The sequence below is a fragment of the Phoca vitulina genome, unplaced genomic scaffold (genome assembly GCF_004348235.1).
Source record: "Phoca vitulina isolate PV1807 unplaced genomic scaffold, GSC_HSeal_1.0 scaffold6, whole genome shotgun sequence".
NCBI classification, from domain to species: Eukaryota; Metazoa; Chordata; class Mammalia; order Carnivora; family Phocidae; genus Phoca; species Phoca vitulina.
In genome coordinates, this window is record NW_022589709.1 from 14,062,137 (window position 1) to 14,090,077 (window position 27,941).

At 40.5% G+C, this 27,941-nt stretch overlaps 1 protein-coding gene across 2 annotated transcripts in view; it reads left to right on the top strand.

The window, feature by feature from the left end:
• The window catches only part of DOCK2 (dedicator of cytokinesis 2), a 475,105-nt gene that overhangs the window by 217,702 nt on the left and 229,462 nt on the right, over positions 1–27,941 (top strand). For both annotated transcript variants that reach the window (XM_032403689.1, XM_032403690.1), the window contains one exon: positions 2,194–2,342. In XM_032403689.1, coding sequence (XP_032259580.1) covers positions 2,194–2,342 — 149 coding nt within the window. The remainder of the gene's footprint in view (positions 1–2,193; positions 2,343–27,941) is intronic.

The window sequence follows — 27,941 nt, forward strand, 5'->3', positions numbered from 1 at the left end:
TCAACCAAGATTTACTGAGTTACTACTATGATACAGGTACTATGTTAGGCACTTGAGATTTAGTCTGGCTCTCATGGAGCTTACACTTTGGTTGGATGAAGGGACATTAACTAATTATACTAATTAGAATTTAATTACAAACTGACATTGGTGCTCTGAGAGAAGGGACACAATTCTATCAGAGCCTATAAAGTCTTACATGAATCTTCTAACCAGAGATCATTTCTCCCATCTGAAGCCCTCATGGTATTTTATGACTCTACCAGTTGGGATTCTTTGGTTGTGAGCAACAGAAACCTACTCTGCTAAATTTAAGTAAAAATAATGTATTTGGAAGATGGGGAGTAGTTCATAGAATCAGAGGAAACCTGGGGAACCAGTCGTCGGAGAGGAGAGACCCAGAATAGCAGTGGGAGAAGAAGCAGCAGGCAAACATGGGCAGCCTCTTCAGGGCACTTCCTGCAGACAGCTGAGCTCCAAGAAAGATTATATTCTTCATCTAAGAGCATTCTGGTTAAGAGCACAGGCTCTGCAGTCAGACTGGAATCTACCACATACTAGCTTTGTACACTTGGGCACGTCCTTCTGTTTCCTCATCAGTGAAATGGGGAAATAGTGGTATCTATCTCCCAAAGTCATTGGAAAGATTGAATGAGGTAATCCATGGAAGACACTTAAAGCAGTGCCTGGCACCTTGTAACATTCAGTATGTTAGCAATGGCAGCAATTGTTGTTATTAAAGTTCCCTCAAGATTCAGATTTCAGGGGGTCATCCTAATTAGGATTAGATGTCCAGCCCTTGTCCAGAGAAGGGCAAGCAGCCTCATGAGAGTATTCCTAGGATTATATTCCACAGCAGGGTGGCTCCCCAGAGTGAAACCAGGGTGCTGTGCCAGAAGAAGGAATAGATGTTGGGGTGACAGAACAAGAGATGTTTTCTTCTTCATCCCACCTTTATCTTATTCTATGTTCTGCCATTGTTCTTTGTTTTGCTGCTAATCATCACTGTCAAGATTTTAAGTGTCTAATGGGTGAGAACCTTATCTTACTGCTATACTTCTGGAAAGAGAGTGCCTTCCTCATCAAAGATATGCAATACCTGTTTGTTGTATTGGGTGAATTAAAATGAAATCTTGGTGTATAGGATTTACATCTTAGCTCCAGAAGCTGAGTGGATGGGTGGAGGTAGCTTGAAAAATTGGGGGAATATTTTTTGGTCCTTGGAAGTTTTGCCATTTTCAAGAGAAATACAGAAACAAAGCTGTGTAGGATCTCAGAACTTTCCAGAAATTTCCTGAGACAGCAATGCTAAGAGAGATACCCTTTTTTGTGAACATTTTAATTTATTTAAAATGAAAACCATTGTGCACAAGGATACAAGTGAAAGGTTGTTCACTTTTGTACTGTTTGTGCCAGTGAAAAATGTTCATCACTAGGGCTATGACTAAATAAAAAAAATATATCCATAATAGAGAATACTATACAACCGCTACAAATACTTAAGTTGATCCCTATTTGTAATAACATAGAAAGTGCTCCAAGAAGGTGAATGTTCCAATAGGTAAGTGAAGAAAAATCAAGGTACAAAACAAGATACAGCAGAATCCCATTTTATGAAAAAGACACAAAAACAAAATGACATGTATGTTTTATACTGATACATATGTGAAATTATAAAAAGATCACAAAGTTTTATCATCACAGTATAATATATCTTACTTAAGTGGAGGCCAAATCAAAATGGTACTACATATTTTATACTGGTACATTTTTATATGCATACACATACAGAAATTGTATATGTATGTATATATATGCATATACAGTCCTTTTACACACATATGTATGGAATAAAAGAACTGGTTTCCTCTGGGGATTGAGTGTTGGGGGAGGGACTGGAATTGTGAATGATGTTCTAAGGAAATCTTCACCTAATCTTTAATATTTAAATTTTTTTACAAGGAGAATATATTCATGAATTATTTATTTAAAGAAAAATTATCTAGAAGGAAGGAAGGAAGGATGGAAGGAAGGAAGGAAAGAAAGAAAGAAAGAAAGAAAGAAAGAAAGAAAGAGAAAGAAAGAGAGAGACAAAGGAAGGAAGGAAGGAAGGAAGGAAGGAAGGAAGGAAAGGAAAGGAATGGAACTACAGAATGAGGATGCTTAAATGCCTCTGAACTGCCTTCCTTCCAGAATGCCGGGACATTCTTCTTCCTGTTATCACCAAAGAACTGAAGGAGCTGCTGGAGCAAAAGGAGGAGATGCAACACCAGGTCCAGGAGAAGAAGTACTGTGTCGAACTACTCAACAGCATTTTGGAGGTCCTCAGCTGTCAGGATGCGGTGAGTCCTCATGATGATGTAGATGTGCTGGACTAAGACTAGCACTGAGCTGATGAAGCTCTAAAATATTGATGCTGATGAATAGCAGTCGAAGTCTAAAGATAAAAGTCGATGGCTTGCTCAGCAGGCCTACTTTTCCAGTGATTAACCCCCATGGCTGTGAAGGATGGCTTGGGGATTGGAGTTAAGCATGTAGCATTATGTCACCATATTTCTTGTTGGACAGGATTTCTCAGGGTGTAGGTATGGATGTATTGCAGACTTTTTAGATGACTTGTCCATTTACTGAAACCCTTGCTTACAGAGGCAGGAGGGAGGCTTTCCTATGCCTACACAGTCAAGAAAACCCTCTTATCTGTTTTTTTTAGCTGATTTACTTTGATTTTCTTTCTTTGGTTATCTCTTGCAATGGTGAAAATGCTTAAGGCTTTTTCTGGCTGAGCAGATTGCTCAGGCCTAGACTCTAGAGACAGGGTGAAGAGTGGGATGGTGGTAGGGAGGTGGCTATGGCAGTGAAGCCAACGTATATTTGGTGGACATCATTCAGAGATTAGGCAGGGATGGCACCAAAGAGAAAGTTTCAGGGGAATAAGTAGAGGGCTTCCAAAAGGGCAGAGTCTGCAGAAGAGAGCAAGGGAGATAGATTAGTGGTAACAGTAAAGATGTAGAATTCTTAAGATTTGGAAGAGAAAGGTAAGGATTCTTGATTTAACTCAGGTTCATTTGGCAACCTTACCTTGCCTTTGAGTAATGTCCAAGAGCACTCCTTTCCTAGATGGGCTAGTTTCAGAGGACTAGGTAGACTTAAACAACCAAGTATTTTATAAGTATATGTATAAACATTCTCCCCACCCCTCTCCTCCCAAGAAAATTCTCAAAGAAGGGCTTCCTGGATGAACTATATCTATGATTGGCTATCATTAGAAAACACTGCAGAGCATTCATTTTATTATTTTATTCCTTTACTGCTTGTATCCCCTAGTCAACGATTGTTATCAACTTCCTTATGTGTCTTGTCCTTTCCATTTTTGCCATCCTAATTAAGCTTCTTATCTCATTACTAGGTAAATGCAGTGGCTTGATTCATTCATTCATTCATAAATATATATGATACATCAGCTATGTGACAGGCATTGAGGACACACAAGCCTGGCCTCTTTCCTTAAGAAAATCTATACAGATTATATAAATAAGCAATTGCAACATAATGTAATGACTAAAATCTCATGGATGCATACAAGATGTACTGGAGCTACAAAGACTTTGAGAGTGTGTGTGTGTGTGTGTGTGTGTGTGTGTGAGTGTATGTGTATGCATTTTTGTCAAGGAAGTCTTCGCAAAGGAACTGAAGCTGGGTGTTCAAGGGTGAATAATTAATGATCACAGCTACTACTTCCTTTGCTGTTTTCTAGGCACTGTGCTAAATGCCATCCAAGTGTTCTCTCTGCTCACCCTCATTGGTGCTAAGGATTATTATTCCCATTTTAAAGATGAAAAACCTAAAATTCATAGACTTAACATTCAAGGCCAGACAGCAAATAAATGACAGGGTCAAAATTCAAACCCAGGTCAGTCAGACTCCAAAGTCTGCATAATCATGGGCATGAGAGATACAAGAGCATGGTCTTTTCCCTCTCATTTTCTTCCTATCCTCCCTCTTTTTCTTGGGGGAGATGGAGAATAATAACCAAAAGATTGGGGGGCGCCTGGGTGGTTCAGTTGGTTAAGCGACCGCCTTCGGCTCAGGTCATGATCCTGGAGTCCTGGGATCGAGTCCTGCATCGGGCTCCCTGCTCTGCGGGGAGTCTGCTTCTCCCTCTCCCACTCCCCCCTCTTGTGTTCTCTCTCTCTCATTTTTCTCTCTCAAATAAATAAATAAAAATCTTCTAAAAAAAAAATAACCAAAAGCTTGGATAATCAAGATTCACCCTGTGATATTGTCATGATGATGGTGGTGTTTTCATAAGTGCATTCACCAACCAGCTGTTGAACTTGTTCCAGTCTTTGCTATTTGATCTTTTACAAAAAAAATTAAGGGAGAATTTGGTCTTACTCTCACTTGTAGTGTAGGAACATGAGAGTTGGCTCCTCATTTCTCCGGAAACATCCTAAAGAATGTTGCCTCTTCCTGTTGAAAAGAGTTTACAGTATTTCTTACAGTTCAGTAATCCTCATATCCCTTTTCGTGGGGAAAAAAATCCTGGATTTGTTGGGATGTGCCACTGGACCCTTATTTGAGGAACACACTTATAATGGGTTAACCATTTTCCTGGTTTGGGTAGAAGTTCATGGTTCATTTGTTAAGCAGCAGTGCTCAGGCTCTGCCCATCCCATGTGAGTGGTCTCCTAGAGTTCTGTTCTGATGGGTTGTTATCATTTTGCACACTGGGTAACATCAGACACTGGTGAGAAGAGCCTGCTGTCTCACGTACCTAGGGGCTTCAAAGCCGAGAAGTGAGTGGGAAGCTCTGAGCTCCCCTTGGAGGATTGTGGCATTTGGACTTGAGGTGTGTGGGAGGTGTGGTGTCACTCTTAACTGCCTCTGAGTGCATTACTTTTATAATGACTTCTGACTGTGGGCCTTAGCCCACCTCTTTCCTATGGTGAGTAACTGTTTTTGCTGGATGAGTTATTAAATACTATTATTACCACTGAGTTTGGTATACGATTCTGATGCTCTTGAAGAGCTTCATAGCCAACCTCTTCAGCTCATGAAGATGGAAATCTCTTTCCTTCTCAAAAGGTTTTTGTTCCACGAAGGAGACACATTCAGTAGCCATTATTACTTTGAACCCAACTGACAATCAGAAGTCCCAAAATATCTCATCTAAATCTTTATTGTTCTGGTATATAGTGGCTCTCCACTCTGGCTGCACATTTATATCACCGGAGGAGTTTTTTAAAGCAGCTGTGTCAAATCTCTAGCCCCCAGCTATTCTGATTTAATTGGTCTGGGATTGGTGGGGCATCACAATGACAACTTTACCAGGTGGTGATAATAGGCAACCGGGGCGGAGGACCCACAGCTCTAGTGCAGAAAGTCTTAAACTTAAGCATGGATCAGTATGACCCGGAGGAGCCGTAAAAACAGCTTTCTGATCATTATGTTTGGAGGATGGGACCTGATCATTTATTTTTCTGAGTTCTCAGGTGATGTGGATGCTGCTGGGCCAAGGACTACACTTTAATAGCCATCACTCTAACGTGACCTAATTTTTTTTATCTTCAGTATTCACTGGAAATGGAAGACTGGTTGGACTCATCCTCAGTCCTTCACCATCTTAATTAAAGAGCCTTTTCCAGTCTACAAAACCTAGCATCTTCCAATATGGCATTTAATAAACCATAAAATGGCAAAATCTTTAAGCACATTCATTTGTACTCATAAATTCATTGTCATGCAGTAGTGGGGACATGGCCTGTGCAAATATCTGACTTTGAAAATCCAGAGCATCAGGCATGTTATTTGGTTTCTATAGGCACCGACTTCTCAAAGTTGGAAATTTGGAGGAACAATAAAAAAAAAGCCTCCCAGGATAAATGTCCTGGATTTTTCTTCTGATTGTTTGGATCTTCTCTGCTGATAACAGCATAGCCATTCCATTTTACTGTCACTTTGTTGGCACCATGGAAAAGCCTGTCTCCCCACCCAACTATAGATTATATCTACCTGCAGGAACCATTGCTCACGGATAGAACCACATGTGGAAATCTAGAAATTATAGTGCAGTATGCCAAGCTTTCTTTTGGGGGGCATTGTGTGTTGGGGGATGGGAAAGGATGCTAGTCTTCAATCGATTGTCAATGTTTGGGTAATTACAGCCCAGCACAGCAGGCGTGGCATGAGGAAGCTCTGTTTCCTGTTATTATCTTATCCATTGTAAGCCTGGGTGGCATATGACTCAGGGGATGATGTCCGCCTTAGCCTGGGTGTTGATATTTTTTTAATGATAGTGTTAAATTCTCTCCCCCAGCTTGCTTGAGTTGCACTTGGCATATGAAAGGGACAGGTTCAGGTGAAGGATGAAAGGCCAGACTTCTGCCTCTGTTAACTCCTTTCTCCCCCTTCCAGAGCAAGGTTAGTTGTCAACTCCAGTTACTCTGAAAGGCTGTTTCACACTGGCTTCATTCTGTGCCGTGCTGGCTGCTGAGTAACTCATACGATTTAATTTTGCGCCAAACCCAGAGGGAGTGTTTTTTTTTTCTCCCAACTCTTAAAACAGGCTTTCCGTTTTTATGTTTCATTCCTCTAACAGAAAGAAGAGTCATCATTTTGTACCCTGCTTATCAATCATGAAGTATGTAAAGATGACTCCTAAGTCTGAACAGGAGATGGGGTTGGTTTTACCTGCCCAGAATCAGCTTTTTTATTTTATTTATTTATTTTTAAGATTTTATTTATTTATTTGACAGAGACAGAGATAGCGAGAGCAGGAACACAAGCAGGGGGAGTGGGAGAGGGAGAAACAGGCTTCCTGCCGGGCAGGGAGCCTGATGTGGGACTCGATCCCAGGACCCTGGAATCATGACCTGAGCCGAAGGCAGATGCTTAACGACTGAGCCACCCAGGTGCCCCAGCTTTTTTATTTTTTTAACCCTTTAAGTCCATTGACTAAATCTGGGGGTTGGTTAACCAAGGCACACTATTAGTCACGGACAGTTTGGAATTTCTGGTGTTTTTATTTATCAGCTTAGATGCTGGTAGGGAAGGCTTTTGCTCATGCATTTTCTCTTGCCTGGAGTGTTCTCAATTCCCATTCTTTCTATTCACGTAAAATCCTAAATGCCTTTTAGGTTCAGCTCAGACAATACTTCCTTTCTAAAGTCTTCTCAGTTCCATGCCCTCATCCTCTCACCTGCAAACCCCTACACAGAATCAAGGACTTCCTTCTCTGTGTCTTCATAACTATGTCTTCGGACTGATATTATAGCATTAATTTCTTGGTGTTGCACTTTCCTCTGTGTGTCCCCTGCCAGGCTTTGAGCTCCGAAGCTCAGATAGCAAGCCCCTGCTCACTGGCTTTGCAGAACTCCCACTTTCAGCCTCGCCTCTTGCCAATTCCACCTTCGCTCTCCATCCTCCTGCTTCACTAAAATTCTTTCAGTAACCCTCTTCCCCAGCCCCTCTCTTGTGTCCTAGGAACAGCTTTTTCCTGCTCTGTCATGACATCTGTGTTGTCATCCTCTGTGGACTTCTCTGCCTATGGGACCGGAAATGCTGTGCGGACAGAGACCACCTTTACAGCAGCTCGACCCCTCCTTGCCGACCTCCCTCACAATGCCTGGCTCACAAAGCTATCTGTTGTAGGAATGAATACATGAACGAATATGACTTGCTCAAATCAATGGTGGAACCTGATTTCTCCCTTGGGTCTTCTGCTCTGAGTGCTAGGAGGGTATTCTCCTTTCTCTTTCTGCATTCCTTGGATGTCAGGTGCAGGGGTTGAATGAATCACCTTCAGTTTATGACACATTACCATCATTGGTATGTGCAAGGCCCTCCCTTGTTTGGTTTTTCTTTGTTTGTTTTTGTGTGTGTATGTGTTTCTTACCTTTTATTTCCATCTCTTTTTCCCATTCTCCTGCCTCCCCTACCTGCAATGGCTGATTTGTCTAATGTGTTGAATATGCATGTATGATTTAACACATGTACATATACACACATGTACACATACTCATGCCCCTCCTGTAAAGAGGATCAGACATTGAAACAAAAGGAAAATAGCATCAGCAGCTCCATTAGGGTTCCGATGTGTGGGGAAAGGACAATGGTAGGCACCAGGAGCAGTCTAGAGGGCGTTCTTGGGCCAGCACTGCCCCTGACCTGCCATGTGGGAAAGAAGTCTGTAGGTAGGTGTCTTCTTCTGAAGAGCACCCCCTATGGCCACCCTAGTTCTGGGTTCTCTGATGATCCCAGGCAGTCTGCTTGATGCAGGGTTAAAGGAAGGCCGCTGCTGCCTCTTTGAATTACCATTTAATTCCCAGGAATCAATACCACCATGCAGAAGCAGCAGGGTTTTCTTCTAGCCTATATGTTCCCTCATATTTCAAACAAAAGGCAGGGAGACAAGGCTTGCAAAAATTCTTTCATCTGTGGTGTGCTCCAAACAGAGAGCAGCTAATTAAGCCTCCAAATTAAAGCTGAAATAGATGAGACTCCTCTACCTTCTGCTATGTCCGAAGCCATTCTCTTTTCACCCCTTGCTCTTCCTCTGCTTCCATGGTGTTAAATGTGCCCTGTCTAGGCCAATACGACAACGTTATGATGTCATGGATGGTGGCATATGATACACTTTCTTTCTCAGCACACTTTAGCCTACACAGTGTTCTCTCATGCATCCCAATTGTTTGTTTCTGGCAACCACATGGGAAGGTAGGTTTTACTCTCCCCATTTTACCGGTGAGGAAGCCTAGCCTCAGAGAGAGGCCAGGGATACTCCTAATAAGGCCAGAGAGTCAGTAAAAGGCAGAGCCTGGAGGGAATCCCCCATCTCACTCTTAACTCAACAACCTCTCACACCCATATTGCCTTCTGCCTCTTCACGTGTACACTTTACCATTTAAGGGCACTTTCTCTGGCTTCATTTCCTTGGTAGAGGTAAGAGACAGGTTTTGGAGTCAGGCTACATTCATGTGTCCAACCCACAAGTACTTCTAGAGCTGCTATCACGTGCAATACTCTCTATGCTGGGGCCACAGTGATGAGCAGAGCTGCGGATACATCCTGCTCTGCTTTTTATTAGTGTGGGAACCTTGGGAAGTCAGACACTCTTTCCGTAAAATGGGGATGCTCTTTCTCCGGGTGTATCGGGATTACAGTAAACAAGAACATCGGTGCAAACACGCAGCACTGTACCTGGCATATAATCCATACTCAGTACATGTGACTTTTTTCTTGCCTCTCTGTTCCCCTTCCCTCCTATGCTCCTTCCAATTGTTCCAGGCCTATAATTCTTTTAAGAACAGTAAAGGGCTAAGTGGCCCCCTGGGAGAATGGCAAATAGGTACTGACGTGGGGAGAACTCTGTACCCCATTAGCACTGAAAATAACCCTCGAGGCAGGCCTGGTGGCAGCCAGATGCTTTGGAGCCCTCACCGGCTCCGCAGGAGCCTTGCCAAGAAGCCGCAGATGCTGCTGCTGGAGCAGAGCCGTTCCCTGCAGGGCATCTGGACCTCATATGGGTTCCTGAAGGGTCTGGCGAAAAGTGTCATCCGGCCTTTTCAGGGGCTCCTTTGGGGAGTTCCAGAATTTTGCTCGTGATAACTACTGTATGGGGTGGTGTTCTGGAGCTGGCTCACAGCAGCTCATGAGAACCGAGGGTTAAATTTTTAGGAATCTTGTGAGTTATTTGTTAAATAACTGCCATTATTAAAAATTTATATAAATATCTATAATTAAACAAGCTGTATTAAAATCAAACATAATAGATACTCAAAACACGTCAGTTCCTAATTATCTTACTAAACTTTATTCTTATCTGTGTGCTTAAGGTTATTTACATCTGTTGTGTCTATGACAGAAGTACTATTGAACCCTCTTCTGCTGCTGTCCATCTCTTCCCGACTCTGTGTTCAGTGATGTCAATCATGAAGGGGGTCCTCATACTACAGAATTGCCAAACGCTATATACCCAGGCCTCTGTTTTTGTCTTCCTGGAGAGCCAGTTGATAAACACGCATCAGCACACCACTGCCTGGGACTCAACAGAATTGCCAAGAACAATAAAAACCCCAAAGCACAGGGGAGCTGGTGGTGCACTTCTCTTCTCCCCAGCAGCCCTGGAACTGCTGTCTACAAGTTCTCATGGTCAAAGAGAGGATGCTCCAGGGATGCAGTGATTTTAAGACAAACTAAATACTCAACCTAGAGCAGAGATATAGAAATATGTTCCATTTCCCATAGCAGTTCTTATCAACTGGTAATGATTTCTTCCCAGGTAGTACTGAGTGTTTACATAGGTCAGTGAGAAAGAGCCCTGGTTCCTGCATCGGTGAGGGGTGGGGATGAGGAGTCGGGTGCCATAGGCTTGCTGTACCTCAACTGAGTGTCTCACCTCACAGCCGTGGGAAAGGCACATTTGACAGGAGACTGTTATCTTTCACCTCAGTAGGTTTTGGTCTTTGGGCCTTAAATAGGGTTTAGAGATGATTAACGTTCATTTTTGATTAGGCAAACACCACAGTCATCATTGTCACAAGGAAGAACCATCAACAGGGACTAAAAGTGATGGGCAAAAGTGTTGCGAAACAGGGTATTTGCATGATCTCAAAGTATTTCCCGAAGTATCCACTTTTTAATGGCACAAGGAAAGATAGTAACTTTACAGTAGAGGAACATGAGCACCACCCCCTTCACCAAGTGATGAAAGGAGCATCACCAGAAAAGATACATAACAGCATCATCTGCCTCCTGATAAGATGCACTGAAAAGGACACCACCACTTAATGTGGGGAGTTTTGCCAAAAATGCACAGCCTCAATCTAATGATGAGAACGCTTCAACAAGCCCCAACTGAGGGATGTTCTAAGCAATAGCAGACTAGTACTCTTCAGAAGGTCGGGCCTCCAAAGACAAAGCACTGCCACAGATTGGAGGGGACTTAAGAAACATGACAACTAAATTCAATGTGGGATCCTGAATTGGCCCATGAACTGAAAAATGGACATTAGCAGGAATACTGGTAAAATTAGAATAATGTCTGTAGTTTAGTTAATAGGACTGTACCGAGGTGAATTTTCTGGTTCAATAATTGTGCTCTGGTCATGTTGACATTAAGATTTTAACATTAAGGGAAGATGGATGAAGGATATATAGGAAATTTCTGTATTATTTTTGCAACTTGTCCATAAAGCTAACACTATTGCCAAATAAATAAAAAAATAAAAGCTTATCTTTGAAGTATTTAAGGAGTGATTGCTCACTTACAAAGAATGCATTTTGAGGATGAGCAGTTCCCCAAAGCATACCTATTCCAATGTGAAGGGATGCTGATAGATAAGGGGTTTTCTCTGCTTTATCGGAGACAGTAATAAAATCTGCAGGCAAATGACTGGCCTTACCAGAGGATTCCACCCTATTAACTGCCTAAGCCTGTCAGGAGGCAAATGTAACCTCCCACCGAATGAGCAGTTGTCTAAACTCATGTTAGCATGCAGGAACCCAGGACTAGCCTGGGGACTGGGAATGTGGAAGAGCATAAAAGCCTGCCGTGGTCTCAAGGACCTTGGAGGCTATAGCATCTCACTTGGGCTATTTGACAGCCCTGTCCATGCAGTAATTCCTAGGCCAACATGTGGGGCTTGAATGTCACTTGATCTTTAGTTGGCAGGTTTGGAAAGTGAGTGGTTTGGCATAACTTAACAGATGGTCCCTGTGTCATTTATTCTCAGAGAATCCACCTGGAAAATTAGAAGACAGCTTTTGTTGATGGTTGACTAGAACTCTCTCCAATAAAATTAATAATCCAACACATTCTGTTCCATCAATACCAACTAGAAATATTTCTTGAGATGTTCTTCAATATTCCTTTATCTGCCGTGACCAAAGTTTAAAGGAGTTTGCCTACAGCCAAATCCATGATGGCTTCTCTTCATTTGCTCTGTCTGTCCTGCCCCTCACCCATATGGACTGCCTCTCAGGGCCAGGACAAGGGAGAAACAAATGAGGCACTGTCTGGATGGCAGCAAAGTGTAAGAGGGCACCAAAAATTCAGTAATCAAGAAAAATAATATATCAATGCAATATTTTTTAAAAATTCAACATTTTGATATTTTGTTCACCATGGATTTTTTTGAATTAACTTTTATTTTTTCAAAAATATGGCATTAAATTTGATTTGTCTCTATTTTTGAGTTTTTTGATGCCCCTTAAATTTTGCCCCTTGGGCAAGTGCCCCAATCGCCTTACTCTCTCATCCAGTCTTGGCTCCTTGTAGTGCCTTTCATTGACACCAAATGCCTGCAATAACAAAGCTGGGCTCTGACCCATGAATGAGCAAGTGCGACAGCTTGCAGGAGTGGAGAAGTTATCTTTTCACTCACCATGAAAGACTGTGGAGGGGCTCTGGAAGATTTCTGTCTGCAGGGAACCTTTGCATAAAAGCACAAGTTGAAAGGAACAGCCATTTACACTAAACCTTTACTGGGCCAGCCACTTGCTTTCCAGAAAGCATTTCTTGCATAATGTCTGAATTAAATCTCCCCTTCACAGTTGGGAGGCATGAGTTAAAAGCCCGCTTGGCAGCAGAAAAATATAGCTATGTTTGGTCCAGGTTACAGTTACTGAGGGAACCATAACTTTGATTTGTTCAGGTGTAAATGTAAATCCTTACGTGAAAATGTGTTAAGCAAGGAAGAAAGTGTTCTGTGTTTGAAGATGCTTTTGATCCACAGCTCTGTGTATAGCACCCCAACTGTCATATACAATCTGGGGGCAGCAGCTAGTGACTGAACAAGGAAAGTTTTCAGAAAACAATCAAGGAGTTCTAGGATGGACATTTTCTCAGAGAGATTTCAGGCAACATTCATCTTAGAGATAAATGCAATTGATTTAGCAGCCCAGATTAGAAAATAAAATGTTTAATTTCAGCACAGTTTCTTCAAGCAACGCAACATGCTAAAGTTATCTTTGGCTCTCCATCTATTACCTTTTCTTCTACCTGGAATCCAAACTCAACTTAGCTTTTCTCTCCAATCACATTTCCTACTATTTTCAGCCAGCATTATGCATTCTGGTAAGACTGGGCTCTGGGTCTTCCTCCAGGCCTTCATGTTCTTTCTTCTTTGTCCTTTACCTGTTTCCTCTATCTGGAATGAACTCTTTTTCTTCCTTTTGCTTGTCTAGTTGTCCAGTTGGTGGTTCTCAGCCTGAATCTAGTCCACAGATATATTTTATTTGGCTTGCCAAATTATTTAATAAAAGCCACAGACCCACCACTTCCTGTTGTGCTTCTAGATGACTGGCTTCTCATGTTTATGTTATCTGCCTCACCCTACGAGCATCTGAACTGTGGACTTCTGAGAGCCAAACCTTGCCTTTCCTAATAGACCCAACCCAATTTCTTCTTCCATTAAGAAGTCATCACAGATTCTTTTTGCCCTGTCTTAGTCACTTTCTCTGCTGCATTTTGACAACTTTTGGCTTTACTGTAGAATTTAGCACTTAATTATGTGCAGTTTTACACTTGTTCTTATCATGTTATGCTTGTCTGGTTTATGTTGAAAGAGGACTCGTACTTTTTTTTGTTATTTCTCTCTTTAACAAATGCATTGTCTTTCTATTTCACAGCTCACTAAACATTAACTGAGCACCCACTTTGTCAGGCACCATTCTAGGCACTGGGGATGTCAAAGTGATTAAAACAAAATGTGCTTTCATTCAGAACTACCTCTAAGACCTTATTCTCCAATACTCCCCAACATTGGCCTCAATGGTCTATTCATTATTTCACAGCCCACCTTGTTTTATGCCTTTCTCCACGATGAACACTCCTCCCACTGCCATGATGAATTCTCCCCAAATATCCAAATTATAGCTGTCTTTTGAAGCTGGGGTCAGCTTCACTGATCTCTGATCCACCTAGCCATTCCACAGTCATATGTCCACCCCAGTCTCTTAAAATTTTTAAATAGCCTACCATTTACTGGAATTACTCCTATATGGATATCTGATAACTGGTTTACAGACTCTCCAAGGATAGGATTGATCCAGTCTTATATTTCTTCTATATTTCTACACTTTTTGGGCACAGTGCCGAATTCCAAGCAGATACTCAATAATTAATCTTTGTGGTTTGATTGATCCTCCCATCTCAATTGCTCTACATTCTAGAAATATATGCTGATGCTAATTTTATTTTTTATACTCAGCAGAAGCTAATGAGAAAGGTAAACCTGCTGCTGTTGCATTAAAACATCATATAAAAAGCAGGTACCAGCTTTGAGTATGGTTGTGCCCCCAACTTTGAGCTTCGTTGTGCTCCTGAATTAGTTTAGAATTCAGCACACATTTTCCCACAGAAATAATGCAGAAGAATAATGGTGGTCAGATTCCCAGGCCAGTATGTGTAAGCACGTTTAACCTATGGTATAATTGAATTCTGAGCAGAGTAGAGGCTCACATTTACATGTTCTCATTGTGTGCATATTTTACAAACACTGTAAGTACTTTACCTTACCTGACACTCACCGCATTTTGCTTCCCTTTAAGTGGTCTGTTTTCTCATCTAGACAATAAGGCTCATGGGTGCAAGGACTGTCTCTGCTTGTTCGCTGCCATATCCTAACACAACACCTGGCACAGATCGGGCAGTCAAAAAGATCTGTTGATTTTCATTGAGTTAAACTCTAGTTGAAAGATGATGGGGACATACAGATGTGGATTCAGACTCCCAAATTCACCACTAGCTAGCTGTGTGCTCTTGGGGAAGTTACATAACCTCTCTCAGCATTAGTTTACCTCTCCCTAATATTTTGTTAGTCGTGACTACCATGCTGATACCTAGTATGTGTTTCTTTTTTTTTTTTTTTTCATTTTGCTACAGTGTAATCCCTCTGAAAAAGTTTTGATTAATTAATGATGTCTGCTTTTTGTGCTGTATTGGTTGAGGCAGTGGTGATGGGAAAGATGATATTTGGTATCAAAGCCTTTCAACAGCTTTTGAGAAAATACGAGTTCTATTTCCAGCCCTAGTTCTGACATTCTGTGATCTGAGGCAGGTCACTCAAATATATCTGTGAAAGAGTGGTGATAGATTTCAGTGATTTTCAAGCTTTTCCACCTAAGTATCTCTAACTTCAGGTGAGTGAATATAAACTCTCATTGTTCTGGGGGTGGAACCCAAAGGTAGAATGTACTTGAATTCAATCTTGTATTTTATCTTAATTATTCATGTGTACTTTATATTCTAATTCATGATAGATTCATGTTTTAAAGATATTACTGTTACCTGTGAGTCACACATTCATGAATGCCTGTTTTTTTTTTTTTTTTTTTTTTAAAGATTTTACTTATTTATTTGACAGAGAGAGACACAGCGAGAGAGGGAACACAAGCAGGGGGAGTGGGAGAGGGAGAAGCAGGCTTCCCACGGAGCAGGGAGTCCGATGCGGGGCTCAATCCCAGGACCCTGGGATCATGGCCTGAGCTGAAGGCAGACGCTTAACGACTGAGCCACCCAGGTGCCCCCATGAATGCCTGTTTTAAGCCAAACACTGTCAGGCACCTTAAATACAGAAGTTAATTTTTAACATAATTCTGTGAGTAAGCTGTTATCATGTCTATGTTACTAATGAGCAAACTGAGGCTTACAGAAGTTGAAATAAATTGATTTAGGCTACCTAACAAGTTAATGGCAGAGCCAGAATTCAATCTGTCTAAATCTAGACCTTTTCCCTATATCACCTTAAAGGGTAAGTAAAAACCCTTCCCTTTGGCCAAAAAGTATGATAATAAAAATGTTTATGTCATGTTAACTGGAAAAAGCAGAACACAAATTGTCTGCATGCTGCATACAGATTTTGCATGCACAAGGACTTGAACGCATCATAGAATAATAAGTTAGATATGTTGCAGGGCTGGACTTATGAGTATATTATGTCATTTTTGTTTCTGATAATGTTTGTGAAATAGTGAATTTTTAAAATTAAAGGTATAATGTGAGGGAATAAAAGAGGTAGTTGATTTTGTTAGACATTATAATTTATCCTATATATTTTTGTGAGGGATTGGAAATGTAAAAATGAAGGCAAGGCTGGTATTGTTTATGTCTTCCTCTGGCTTGGCAAGTGTCACTGTGGCTGTGGGTAGGTAATAAAGGGCAGATATGCCTCAAAGAAACTTATGGAGAGGCACTAGAAATCTGATAAGCAGGCTCTGAAAGCAACCTCTGTGAAAAGTGGAGTATTTTTTTTTTTTTTTTCTGTGAAAAGAGCCTGTCTTTAGGGAGCAGAGGGAATGCTTTCATATCTTGGGGTAAGGAATGACAAAATTCAGGGAAGGTTGGAGAGGAATAGTTACAATTTTCCAAAATACCCCCAGAATACTAATTATTTATCTACTTGAAACATACTCTGGAAGACAAGTTACAACACCACATCCTCTTGGTTATAGGGTAAAAAGTGAAAGAAGAAAAGAGAGAGTACATGTAAGAAAAAGAAAGAAAATCACTAGTATCTTTACTTTTTGAGAATAGATAACTTAGAACATCTATTATTTTGCATTATTATCTGAATTGATAAGATATAAAATAAATCTAGGCAGTATAATTCACCCTTTTTTTTATCCTTCCATCCATCTATTCAACCATCCATCCATCCATTGACACATTCATTTCACATATTTATACATGTGCTTAGTGCTTCCACTGTGTCAAGTGAATGCTACACTTTGGAAACTCAAAATTGAAAGATGTGGCACCTTAGTTCCAGGAAATATTGAATAGGTTTTGTCGGAACTCAAAAAGTACAGCAACCAATCCTACTTAAGATGAGGTGGGGGTTTAAAGAGGTTGAATGGGAAAGGCTTCCCAAAGGTGATGATTGAGCTGTTTTTTTTTTTTTTTTTTTGACCGTGGAGTAGGAGATTGACAGGTGACCAGGGAGAGAAGAGCATCTTAAACACAGGCAAAAACCCATCTGGTTACTCTCTATGGGAGGGGTGAACTGGCTACAGATGATTAGAATGCCTGGGTTAGTGCCTGGAAGAAAAAAAACCTCACCAGACTCAAAGGACTGAACTTCTTCAAGGAATGGCCCACAGTCCAGGCTAAGATGTGGTGAACTCTGTTTCATGAAGACATTATAATAATGGGACTATCATAATCAGAATTCTAGGGAGCAGGTAGGAATCCAAGACTCAATGTGAGAGGGTGAGACTTGACACAGGCCAAGGGGAAAGGGGTTGGAAGAATATTAAGGGTTCATTATGTGTTAATAGGCTATGCTTTTTTAAAAAAAATATTTTATTTATTTATTTGACAGAGAGAGAGATAGTGAGAGCAGGAACACAAGCAGGGGGAGTGGGAGAGGGAGAAGCAGGCTTCCTGCTGAGCAGGGAGCCCAATGCGGGGCTTGATCCCAGGACCCTGGAATCATGACCTGAGCCGAAGGCAGACACTTAACGACTGAGGCACCCAGGTGGCCCAATAGGCTATACTCTTATTAGAGAAATCACTCTTGTTATAAAGCCATACTTATTATAGCAAAGAGCATATCAGGTGTATATTTTTCCTGCTAGTTCTGACAGCACCTCCTGAGGGACATCTTCCCAGATTTCCCTAGATTGGGTTATTTGTCTTTTTTCTGAGTTTAGTCAGCACTTTGTGTTAGCACTTTCTGTTATGGTCCATTCTTCACTGAGTGTTTCTTCCCTGCCAATTGACTATTACTTCTTAAAAGCAGGACAGAGCATGGCATCTAGTGAGTCAGTGGTACTCAGTTCTGGCTATATATCAGAATTACATGGAGAGCTTTTAAAAAACAGCAATGCCTGACCTTAGCCCTGGAGATTTAGAGTTAGTCTGGGGTAGAATCTAGGCATGAAAATATTTATATATTTAGAAAATCCCGAGGTTATTCTAGAAATGCAGCGATGGTTACGAACTACTAAAGTAGATGCTCAAGGAATATTTCTGGAGGTTTGAATGATAATGAATGCCACCCTGGCTATCTCATTTTTGTAGGATGGAAGTTTAGGGTGGAGCAGCAACTCAATGTTTAGGCAGCTTCCCAAGGTTCTAAATTCATTCCAGACCTAAGAACACTGTGAGCAGAATACTACTCTAGATACTACATGATTATAGGAAAGAAACTCTTAATGTACTTCTAGGAATAAACAAATGGATCTGGTTCAAGATGAGTTGGTTATACTAACCACTTAGGCTGGGCTATCACTGGCTAAGAATATAAAGGGGCTGAACATTCAGAAGAAAGGCTTTCCTGTTTGCAGCTGGTCAAGGAAAGATCAGAGCTATGGATTATAAGTGGTGGCCCTGAGTATATTATGGAGACTGGGAAATAAAGTGGCCATCTTCTTTTCACCTAGAAAAACCACGAGAAACCATAGATCAAATTGGAAAATTTATAATAAATCAGAAAATAAACTAGTTCTTCCTCTTCTAAATTTATTGTGAGTATATAGGTTGGTCACAGAGAGATAGTGAGAAAAGATGGAACACACAGCCTAAACTTTCCAAAATGAGTTGGGTGGGGATGATAGTAAATATAGTGAAATAAATTACACATGCTTTATGAATATTTAAAGCAGAGGCACACACTGCGGTAAGTCAGGGGAGCTAGAGAGACACACAGAGAGATATATAGAGGGAGAATGTGTATGTGAGAGAGAGAGAGAGGGAGAGATTGAGACTTCATACTTCTCAAGAGGGGGAGAACTGCCCTAGTTCTAGAAGGCAGTGATTTTATCAGCACCGTGGAGAGATGCACATTCTCTATTGCTTGTTCTGAGATGAGATTCTGGGGAGGGTTTTAATTATGTCTAATCTGAGCTGAAAAAACAGCATTAATGTCTGTGTAACTGCACACGTAGATCAGAGGATTCACATTCATTCCTCAGATTTATTGCTCTTTTCTGGTCAGCTCTCTTATATTTTAGATTGGCCTACTTTCCCCATAATTTCCCAGCAAAGAAAAAGAGGTTGGAGGGTAAGATTTTAAAGCCTCATGTTGATGGTAATTTTTCTAAAGTTTCTGGTGTGATCAATTCCTAAGCACACTTGTCAGTGAGAGTGGGCTCTGAGCTCTGGCTGAGGCATAGGATAGTGGGGTATTTCATGAGATCTGTCTCTGAACTTAGTTTTGTGCCTGCCTGAATTGGGAGGGGTTCGTGGGGAGAGATTCCATTTTATATTAAAAAAGGAGGACAATAGAATTTGGATATGGGAGATCCTACTGAGGAAACTAGATCAATCATTACTGAATAGGCTTTCTGATGTCTATGTTCTTTCTCTGGAGGATGGCTGATTAAGGGTATTTTCACTGTAGGAAGGAGGGTAGAAGATTGTGTATATTTTTTGATTCCTCTTTTCTCCTGTCCAAAAACCCCTTAGTCATTTGTGTGGGGTCAAGCTGTGTTGCCAGTACAGTTGAGGAAGTCCATGCCCAGAAACTTCCAGATTCTCCATTCTGATTCCATCCCCTCATCTAAGAATCTCTCCTTACCTCTCTACAAGTTACCTGACACTTCATATTGGTTTTTCTAATTAATTAATTAAATGAAATTGATGTGGTGATTATTTATTGTATGTCAGGTATTTGCTCTAGACATTGAATCTAAGTAATAACATAGATTTGATCCCTTTCCTCAAGGAATTCGGGGATGATGCACAATCTATTATTCAACAGTGAAACGGGGTCAGATAGAAGTGGATATGTTATGACCCTTAACTCAGACAGGTTTACACTAATGTTTTAATGCTTTCAATCAGGCCTATATTTGAACAGGAGAGAATTAGATTTAAGTCAAAGAGTGACATTCTATCCATGGAATTTCAAATATCAATAAACTGTTGGAGATGTATTTGAGAAATCATTTGTTGTGGGGGAGAATCATGTTGATCTCTACAGGCAACTTCTCTGCCTGTGGCTGAAGCTGTCCTGGCATTAGGGATGAAGTGTGGTGATAAAGCAAAGACATAAAGTGAAAGGAAACAAAGGAAACAGAAGAGAAATGGTAGGCTGCCAACGAGGGGACAGAGAGGAGGGCAGTAATGGAGGGAGGGAGGAAGCTTGGGCAACCCTCACATGGAGAGATGGAAGGCACATTTTGAATGGCTTTTGGATTAAATAGTAGCAAAAGTTTTCACCACCAGGGAATTTTCACCCACCGTTTCTTATTGGATGCATGGTTTAAAATACATGGTCTCCCAAACAAGAAGCATGTATTACACATTAAATGATGTGTTTACTCATTTTATTTTATTTTATTTTTTATTTTTATAAAGATTTTGTTTATTTATTTGAGAAAGCGAGAATAAGAGAGAGAGAGAGAGCACATGAGAGGGGGGAGGGTCAGAGGGAGAAGCAGACTCCCTGCTGAGCAGGGAGCCCAAAGCGGGACTCAATCCCAGGACTCCAGGATCATGACCTGAGCCGAAGGCAGTCGCTCAACCAACTGACCCACCCAGGCACCCCATGTTTACTCATTTTAAAAAAAGTAATAATATATAAGCACCATTCTGAATTTTCTGACCAGTAGAGTTAAATAGGGTGCTTATCTGGAGTTCATTTTGTTCTTATGCAAACAAAAAATCTTGACATTGTAATTAATAAGCCCATGTGGTAATACTGGAGATGTGTAAGTATATTGATTTTTTTGAAATATTACAAAAATGTTAATTTTTTAATTAATTTTTTTGAAATTACAAAAAGTTCACAGACCTCCATTTCTACAATGGAAATCTTAAAGGAGCCCATTGCTGGGGCCATTTGGACATATATCTTGTTTGTTACATTTAGATATTATAAACAATACAAAATTGCTAAAATACCTGTATACACAACATGTAAGCCTGGAGACAAGAAGCCATGCATTCTAATCCATCCCCATCACTTACAATTCTGTGACTTAGGACAAGTTACATAAACCTCTGAATTACCTCATTTGTAACATAGGGAGAACTAGTGTAGCAGATTGATAAGATTATTCTGTGAACTAAATGAGATGGTGCATATAAAATACTATTATTATAGTAAACAGCATATATGAAGTGATCAATAAATATTGAATGGTAATGATAATTAGAATGAATCTTATTTTATATCTTAAGATGGGGTAATACTTGTCTCCGGTGTTTTCCCAAGACATACTGAAGTTATAAATACAAAGCACACAGTTCATTGCCTGGCATATATAGTGAGAATTCAACAATTCTTTGTGTTCAACAATTAGTTGTGTTCTTTATGCACTTCTCCTTATACAATCTCATAGACTCCTCCTTTTTTGAATAACTAAACACAAAAGTAGAGCATCTCCGAGGTACATCTTCATAAGTGCCTCCAACCAGTCTCCATTCATCAGTGCTGAGATGTTAGACTTACAGACCTTGGAAGGCTTAATTTTTTTTCTCTCTAGGCTGCAGGTTGGAGGTTCCAGTGCATTTTAATAAAAGTCCCCACAAAGCAACTTACAGGATCTGAATAAAAGCAGCATTTCTCTCTAAGCACAATGAGATTTTTTGTTGTTGTTGGAGGTGATGATTTTTAGTGTCGTCTTTTTTTTCCCCCCTGGTTGCTTTAAGTAGATTTTTCCCCTACCTTCTAGGAAATGGAAGTTACAAGCATTTGATAAATGGAATAAAACATTTCATAGTTGAGCCTTTTAAAAAGTGTTAACCCATGTTACTTTGTAGAGCTCTTTTGTCAGCTTAGTAACACTGACAACATCGCTCCAGCTTATGAGCATCAGGATATCATGGCAGCCCCAGCATGGGGTGGGAGCTTTCAGGGAGGGGAAGGGCCCTCCGGCCTCAACAGAGGGCTGCCTGCAACACACTGTGGTCCCTGCTGTGTATCCACTCAGTCCCTGTGAGTACGATTCCTTGGGTGTATAGACTGACTTTCATTCTTTTCTAATTGGGAAATAGTTCTACTTTCTTTATTATCATACACAATTATTATAAAAATTTCTAACAAACCACAGTAAGTAAAATTATCCCTTTAACCTCACATTTCTCCTTCTTACCTCTGCTTGGGAGTACCATTATTAATGGTTTGCCATACATTTTTACAGACTTTTGGGACATAGAAAAGGACTTTTTCAAAAACATAAATGGGCTTATGCATGGTGCTCCGTAGTCTCTTTTTACTGAGTGTATTAAAGGTATCTTTCTGGATCAAGGCATATCTACCCTCTCCTACTCCATTGTATGGATAAGCTGTCATTTATATATATTAGTATCCCAGATTTGAGGACATTTATCTTGCTTGCTGCATTTGGATATTAAAAACAATACAATATGCCATAGGCAGCTGTGCACACAAATGTTTGCCTTATTGTTTACTTTAGACAAATTTGCAGAATGTTTTATCATCTACAAAGTGCTGCTGCATCTATTCATTTCTGTGATCCTAAAAGATGGAGTCAGGGGCAGTTATAAGCCTGGACTCTAAAGCACCATCACCTCTTAGCAACACCACCATGCTTCAGAAAGAGCCCCGAATTAGACAAAACTGAGCTTGGGTTCAGGCATAGGCACTTAGGAATGGATAATGCCTGGGCAAGTTACTAAACCTCTCTGATCCTCATATTTCATCTGGGACCTCATTGGTGTTAAAAAAAAAAAAAAAGTAAAATTATAGATGTCACATCTATATGCACAGTTCCTGGCATATGATACGGCCTCAAGATTGGTAATATCAATGTCAGATGAGAACCCACATCTTTTCCTTTTTATTCTTTCTGCCACAACTCAAGCTCTCCTCTTCTTGAGAAGGCTGATTTATGGTGCAGAGACACTTATGACCACATGAAGGCATTGCTTAAGTCCTACCTGGGAAATGGGGAACACCCAGTGGGTAGAAGAGGCAGAGATGGTGGGGAGCGACAAAGCCGCATGCTGGACTTTACTGAACCCCAACTTCCACTTGTCTGAGTTCCTGGCTGCCTCTGTCACTTGCTTCACACAATGAGGTGTTGCACAGTTAGAATCAAGTCTTTCAAGGATGGAGACTCGTTCAAACAAGAGGAAAGAAGACGGTGCTAAACCTAGAACTCATGAGAAAATCACATTGCCTCAAGGGGCTATAGAAAGAGGTGACTCTGCTTTAGATGGTACTGTTACTAGGATATTTTCTTTCTAGGTAAATGTTAGTGGTGCCTTTGAGATAAGAAAGAAGTTTAAAAGACCTCTTACATAGAAACAGAGCAGAGAAAAATAGTAGTAGCCATAGATTGTAGTTGTTTCCATGGTCAGAAAATGCATTATTTCTTTTTGGTTAAAAAAAAAGGTCTTTGGATTTAACTCTGTAGTTATGACCTTGAGATCTTTATCTTAGTACTATAAAGATCTAAGGACAAAACAGGTGGAGGAGCTGAGATTGTCCTTGGCATGAACATAAGGAGCAAGACTGCTTGTGTGCTGGAGTGGAGAAAACAGTTGGTCAGGCATTGCTCAGGAGAATTGGTTTTTCATTCTTGCTCTGATGACTACTTGTCACTGGTCACATGACTCCCCCCCCTTCTTAATGCTAAAGTTTTCCTTTCTGTAAAACTAGGGGTTGCACTAGAACTCTTTTCAAAACCAAATCACACATTACACAATCACATTTTTGTTATTGTTGTTATTTAACATTATCACATGAACTTGTAATATTTGGAATGAAATCAGCTCACTTATAAACATTTAAACATGAAAATTTGGTGTAGAATCCCCTATAAAAATGATACATTAAATACAGTCACATAGTTGGCTCCCTCTTGAAAACCTACTGAAATGAAAGTAAAGGGAGTTTTCTAAAGGAAGGTAGATACCATATGGTAAAGGCATAAATGACTTAGCAGACCCAGGAAAGGCAATTCATAAGCCGGCAGTGGGGAAAGCTGAGAACTCATCCAATCTAAAGCAAAGATTCCCCCCAAGTTTCAGGAACTGGTAGTACCATGTGACCCTGGAGGTGGGATGAACAAGAGAAGCTTTAACAAGGGGAACCAGTTGCAAGTGTGTTTAAGAAGCAGCCTGACTCCTTGCAGCGGGGTTGCTGGAGGTTTATTCTATAAAGATAAAACAGAGGGCTGGACTAGGAAACACTTGGCAAAATCGAAGTCAATGATGACATACTCAAAACAAGTTATCAATCAAAGTATGCATCCTGGAAGCAGAAGCCTCTGGCACTTTCGTCCCACTCAGCTCCTGGGATGCTGCAGTTGGGGCTTAACCCTTCAGACAAGAGAGCAGAGAATACTTGTCTGTGGAATCTAAGCAGCACAAGAAGAAAGACTCGTATATATGGGTATTTGAGGCCCTCCGAATAATGGTCCCAACCAGATCACCCTACAGTGAAGCTCACAGACCACAAGTTCTACTCACATGCTCAGAGTTGGCAACCAGCCTTTGAGTGACCCAGACTGAAATATGAACATACCATCACCCATTCCAGAGCACAAGGAAAAACTTGAACTCCTAAAAGAGAGTGCAAAACAAGCAAACAGAAGAGAAGCAACTTGGAGGAAAGAGCGACTTTGTGAGGCAAAGCAAACTTAAAAATGGAGAGAATTTTGAAAAATAAAAGAAGCAGTCATGAATCAGAGAAAATATAGTACAAAGAAATTTAAAGAACTAAAAAGATTTTCTGATTTTTTTTCCCCCAAATTGCTTTTTTTTTTTTCCTTTTAGGGAATGAAAAGTTGTACAAGAGATGAGAACTTGTCATGGTTTACAAAATATTTTAAACACTGAATATTGGTCAGGCCAGAATTGTGGTCTGACTGCATGGGAGGAAGAAACATGGGAAGGATGCTGGTGCCCGATGGGGCTGACAGAGGAAAGAGAGTGAAGCCGTGTTGTTTATGGTGTGGGGATAAAAGCAGAAAGAGAAAAAAATAGTTTAAAAACGGTGTCATGCAGGCATATTATTGGCAACATGGTTATAAATACCCAAATAATAACTACCTCAGCTGAAAGAAGTGAAGAGTTTCCTCTGGCAAGGGGAACAGGAGGGATTGCTGTTTTGTTGTGGTTATTTTGCTTTATTAGTGAACCTTGGAAGATGTTTTTAAACTTTGTAGATTTGTAACTTTGATAAAAAGAAGCAAAATTTTGTATCACCATCTGTTAAGTGGTCAGTATCACTTGTATAAATGTGGAATTCTCCAATGGTTAAAACGTACCTTATGGGATTAGATAGTGAGCACATGTCAGAAGTTTTTATTGAATACATAGGAAACAAGCTGAACAAGGAGAGCACTGGTTCAAAAGGATTTAGGATTCTTGATATTTTGGTGGGAGAAGAGATGCTTATATACAATTTTCCTTAGATATAAAACAAAATTTCTACAGATCAATAGAACTATATAGCCTTTAGCAAGCCAGCAAATAATATAACAAAATAAAATAAAATAACCCCTTTGTCATTTTTCTACAAGTTAACCTCTAACTTGACAGGGCTATAACATTTCTGGTTTCTAATAAGCTGTGGATGATTAATCAAGCAAAGTTACATTTCTGGAGAGAGCAAGAGGACCACTCCCTCTCCTTCCCCAGCCAAGTTGGGCTGATCACAAAGGCTCTATTAAAAAATCACGTATCCTGATTTTGCTTTATTTCCACGTTTTTGATCTTTTTCCTAAACACTTGTCATAAATATAACTTTAGAAGCAAAACAATGTTATCAAGTTCTAACTAGATGCTGTTGCGCACTGTTTGCTCTAACCTGAGGATTTCTCTGTTTTAAAAAAGAGCTTTGCATGAAATAGAGATGTTAGCACCAAGGGGAGATTTTTCTACTTGATATCAAAACAAGGGTTGAAAGCAAAATGAAAAAAGAGGACACCTTTTGCATAATTTGATTCAATGTTAGGAAATGTATTATTACTTAAAATCATCTCATGTGTGTTATGTTCTATTATTATTCTGGAAACACTGTGGGAGATTAGTTGTTCTAAATTGCATTCTACAAAGTCCCAGGGCTGGGCCTAAGGCCTAAAGTGAAACATGAGGCACCCCTCACCCTCTTCCAGCTCTCCTTCCACCCTGTTACATATTGGGTTTATGCATAAGATTTCACTTAAAGAAAGGACTCCAAGTTCCATCCAGATATCACAGCCTATAATTATTAAAAAAAGAAAAATCACTCCTATTTGCATTGTGTTTAGGTTGGATGGATTCATTTCTTTGCAAGGCCCATAATGGGAAGACTGACTTTGTCTTTTCAATTATAAGCCACTGTTTAGTTTGAGCTCAAAAGACACTTTCCTAGAGATTCCCTTCACTTGCCTGGCCAATTAACAGTAGGTGATTTGTGGCTGCAATTTCACTGGTTAGCACAAGTTTATCATCTTGAAAGTTTTCCATTTGCATATATACTATACATTTTTTGGGGGTGACATTTTGATATCATCCAGAGTTTAGATTATGTATTGCCTTGTACTGCACTTTCTGCTATGTGTGGAGAATCTGTCAGCCCAGGCAGAATGCTGCTGCAGACCTAGGGGAATACCACTTACTGGGGGCTTATTATGTGCCAACCCTTAGTATCAAGGGATTTACCTGCATTACTTTATTTATTCCTCAAACCAGTACTTTGAGGTTTCTAGTGTTTGCCACATTTCATAAATAAACTGAAACTCAGAGAAGAAACTCAGAGTAATTTGCCCAAGGTGACCCAGCTCAAATAAGCAGAACTGAGATTCAAACTCAAGGCTGTCTGATCCCAAAACACTCTGCTACACAACCTCCCATATTGGGAGCTTTCAGAGTGAAATGAATTGAATTTGACAGTTTTCCACTTTTAAATACCAAACTTCCTGAGTAGTCTAATTGCCGCTCTTTGGGCTAAGATGAAATGGCTATTTAAAAGAAGCAGGGAACAGGAGGTGAAGAGAAAAGGGGTTTTATTATCTCTGTTGGTAAAAGAAGAGATGTAATCCTGGAAAAAAATAACATCAAATGGAAACCATTATATAAATTTGCAGTGGGCTTAGGTTGATGAAATTGCAAAGGAATGCAGAGAAGATAAGGGAGTCATGAATACGCAGCACTGAAGATTTTCTAAAAGGGAAAGAAAAGATCAGAAGTCACTGAAGGCAGTTAGAAGTTGGCTCAATTGAAGTCAGGGTCTATGTATCTTGACAGATAGGAAGTGGCTGACAAGGCCCCAAAGCAGCAACCAGAGACCTGTGTTCCTCTTCCAGTCTGCTTGTGTGTCTGGGTGAGGGGCAGGCTCTGTAGCTAGATTGCTGGATTTGAATCCTTTTTCCCTTTCTAGCTGGGTGACTCTGGACAAGTTACTTAACCTCTCTGGGCTGCAGTTTCTACATGTGAACAGTGGAGATTATAATGTTGCTCATCTTGTTGTGAGATGAGAGGTAAAGCATTTGACAAGGTGCCAGGTATTTAGTAAGCACTCACACATGTTAGCATTATAGTTTTTACCGTAGGCATCACAATCACATAATGTACAAGATAGGAGATTGTAAGTCAGTAAAAAGGCTTGAAGGAATAAAGGAGAAGGAAGTCAGGAGAGAGGTTGACCTGTAGCTGAGAAGTGAAGGGATATGTTCTTTCCTCTAGCCCTGAGCAGATGTGGGGAAAGGGCTAGATGGTGGTGGGAGAGCTCACCCTGCAAGAGCTTGAGGTCTGGCAGGATCTAACAGACCATGAGAACTTGTTTCTGTGAAATATATGCTGTAATGGAAGTCTTGCTCGTAGCTCCACAGGGCTAGAGTCAGGGGTTATAGCCAAAGTGCAGAAGAAGCAAGTGTCGGGCAGAAAGAGGAAGCAAGCTCTGGGTTATTCATCTTTTGAAGACAATAGTCACTGAGAGCCCATTGGGAGGGGAGGGGGCTTTTTAATAAGCACATTTTCTTTCTTTCTTTCCCTCTTTCTTTCTTTCTTTCTTTCTTTCTTTCTTTCTTTCTTTCTTTCT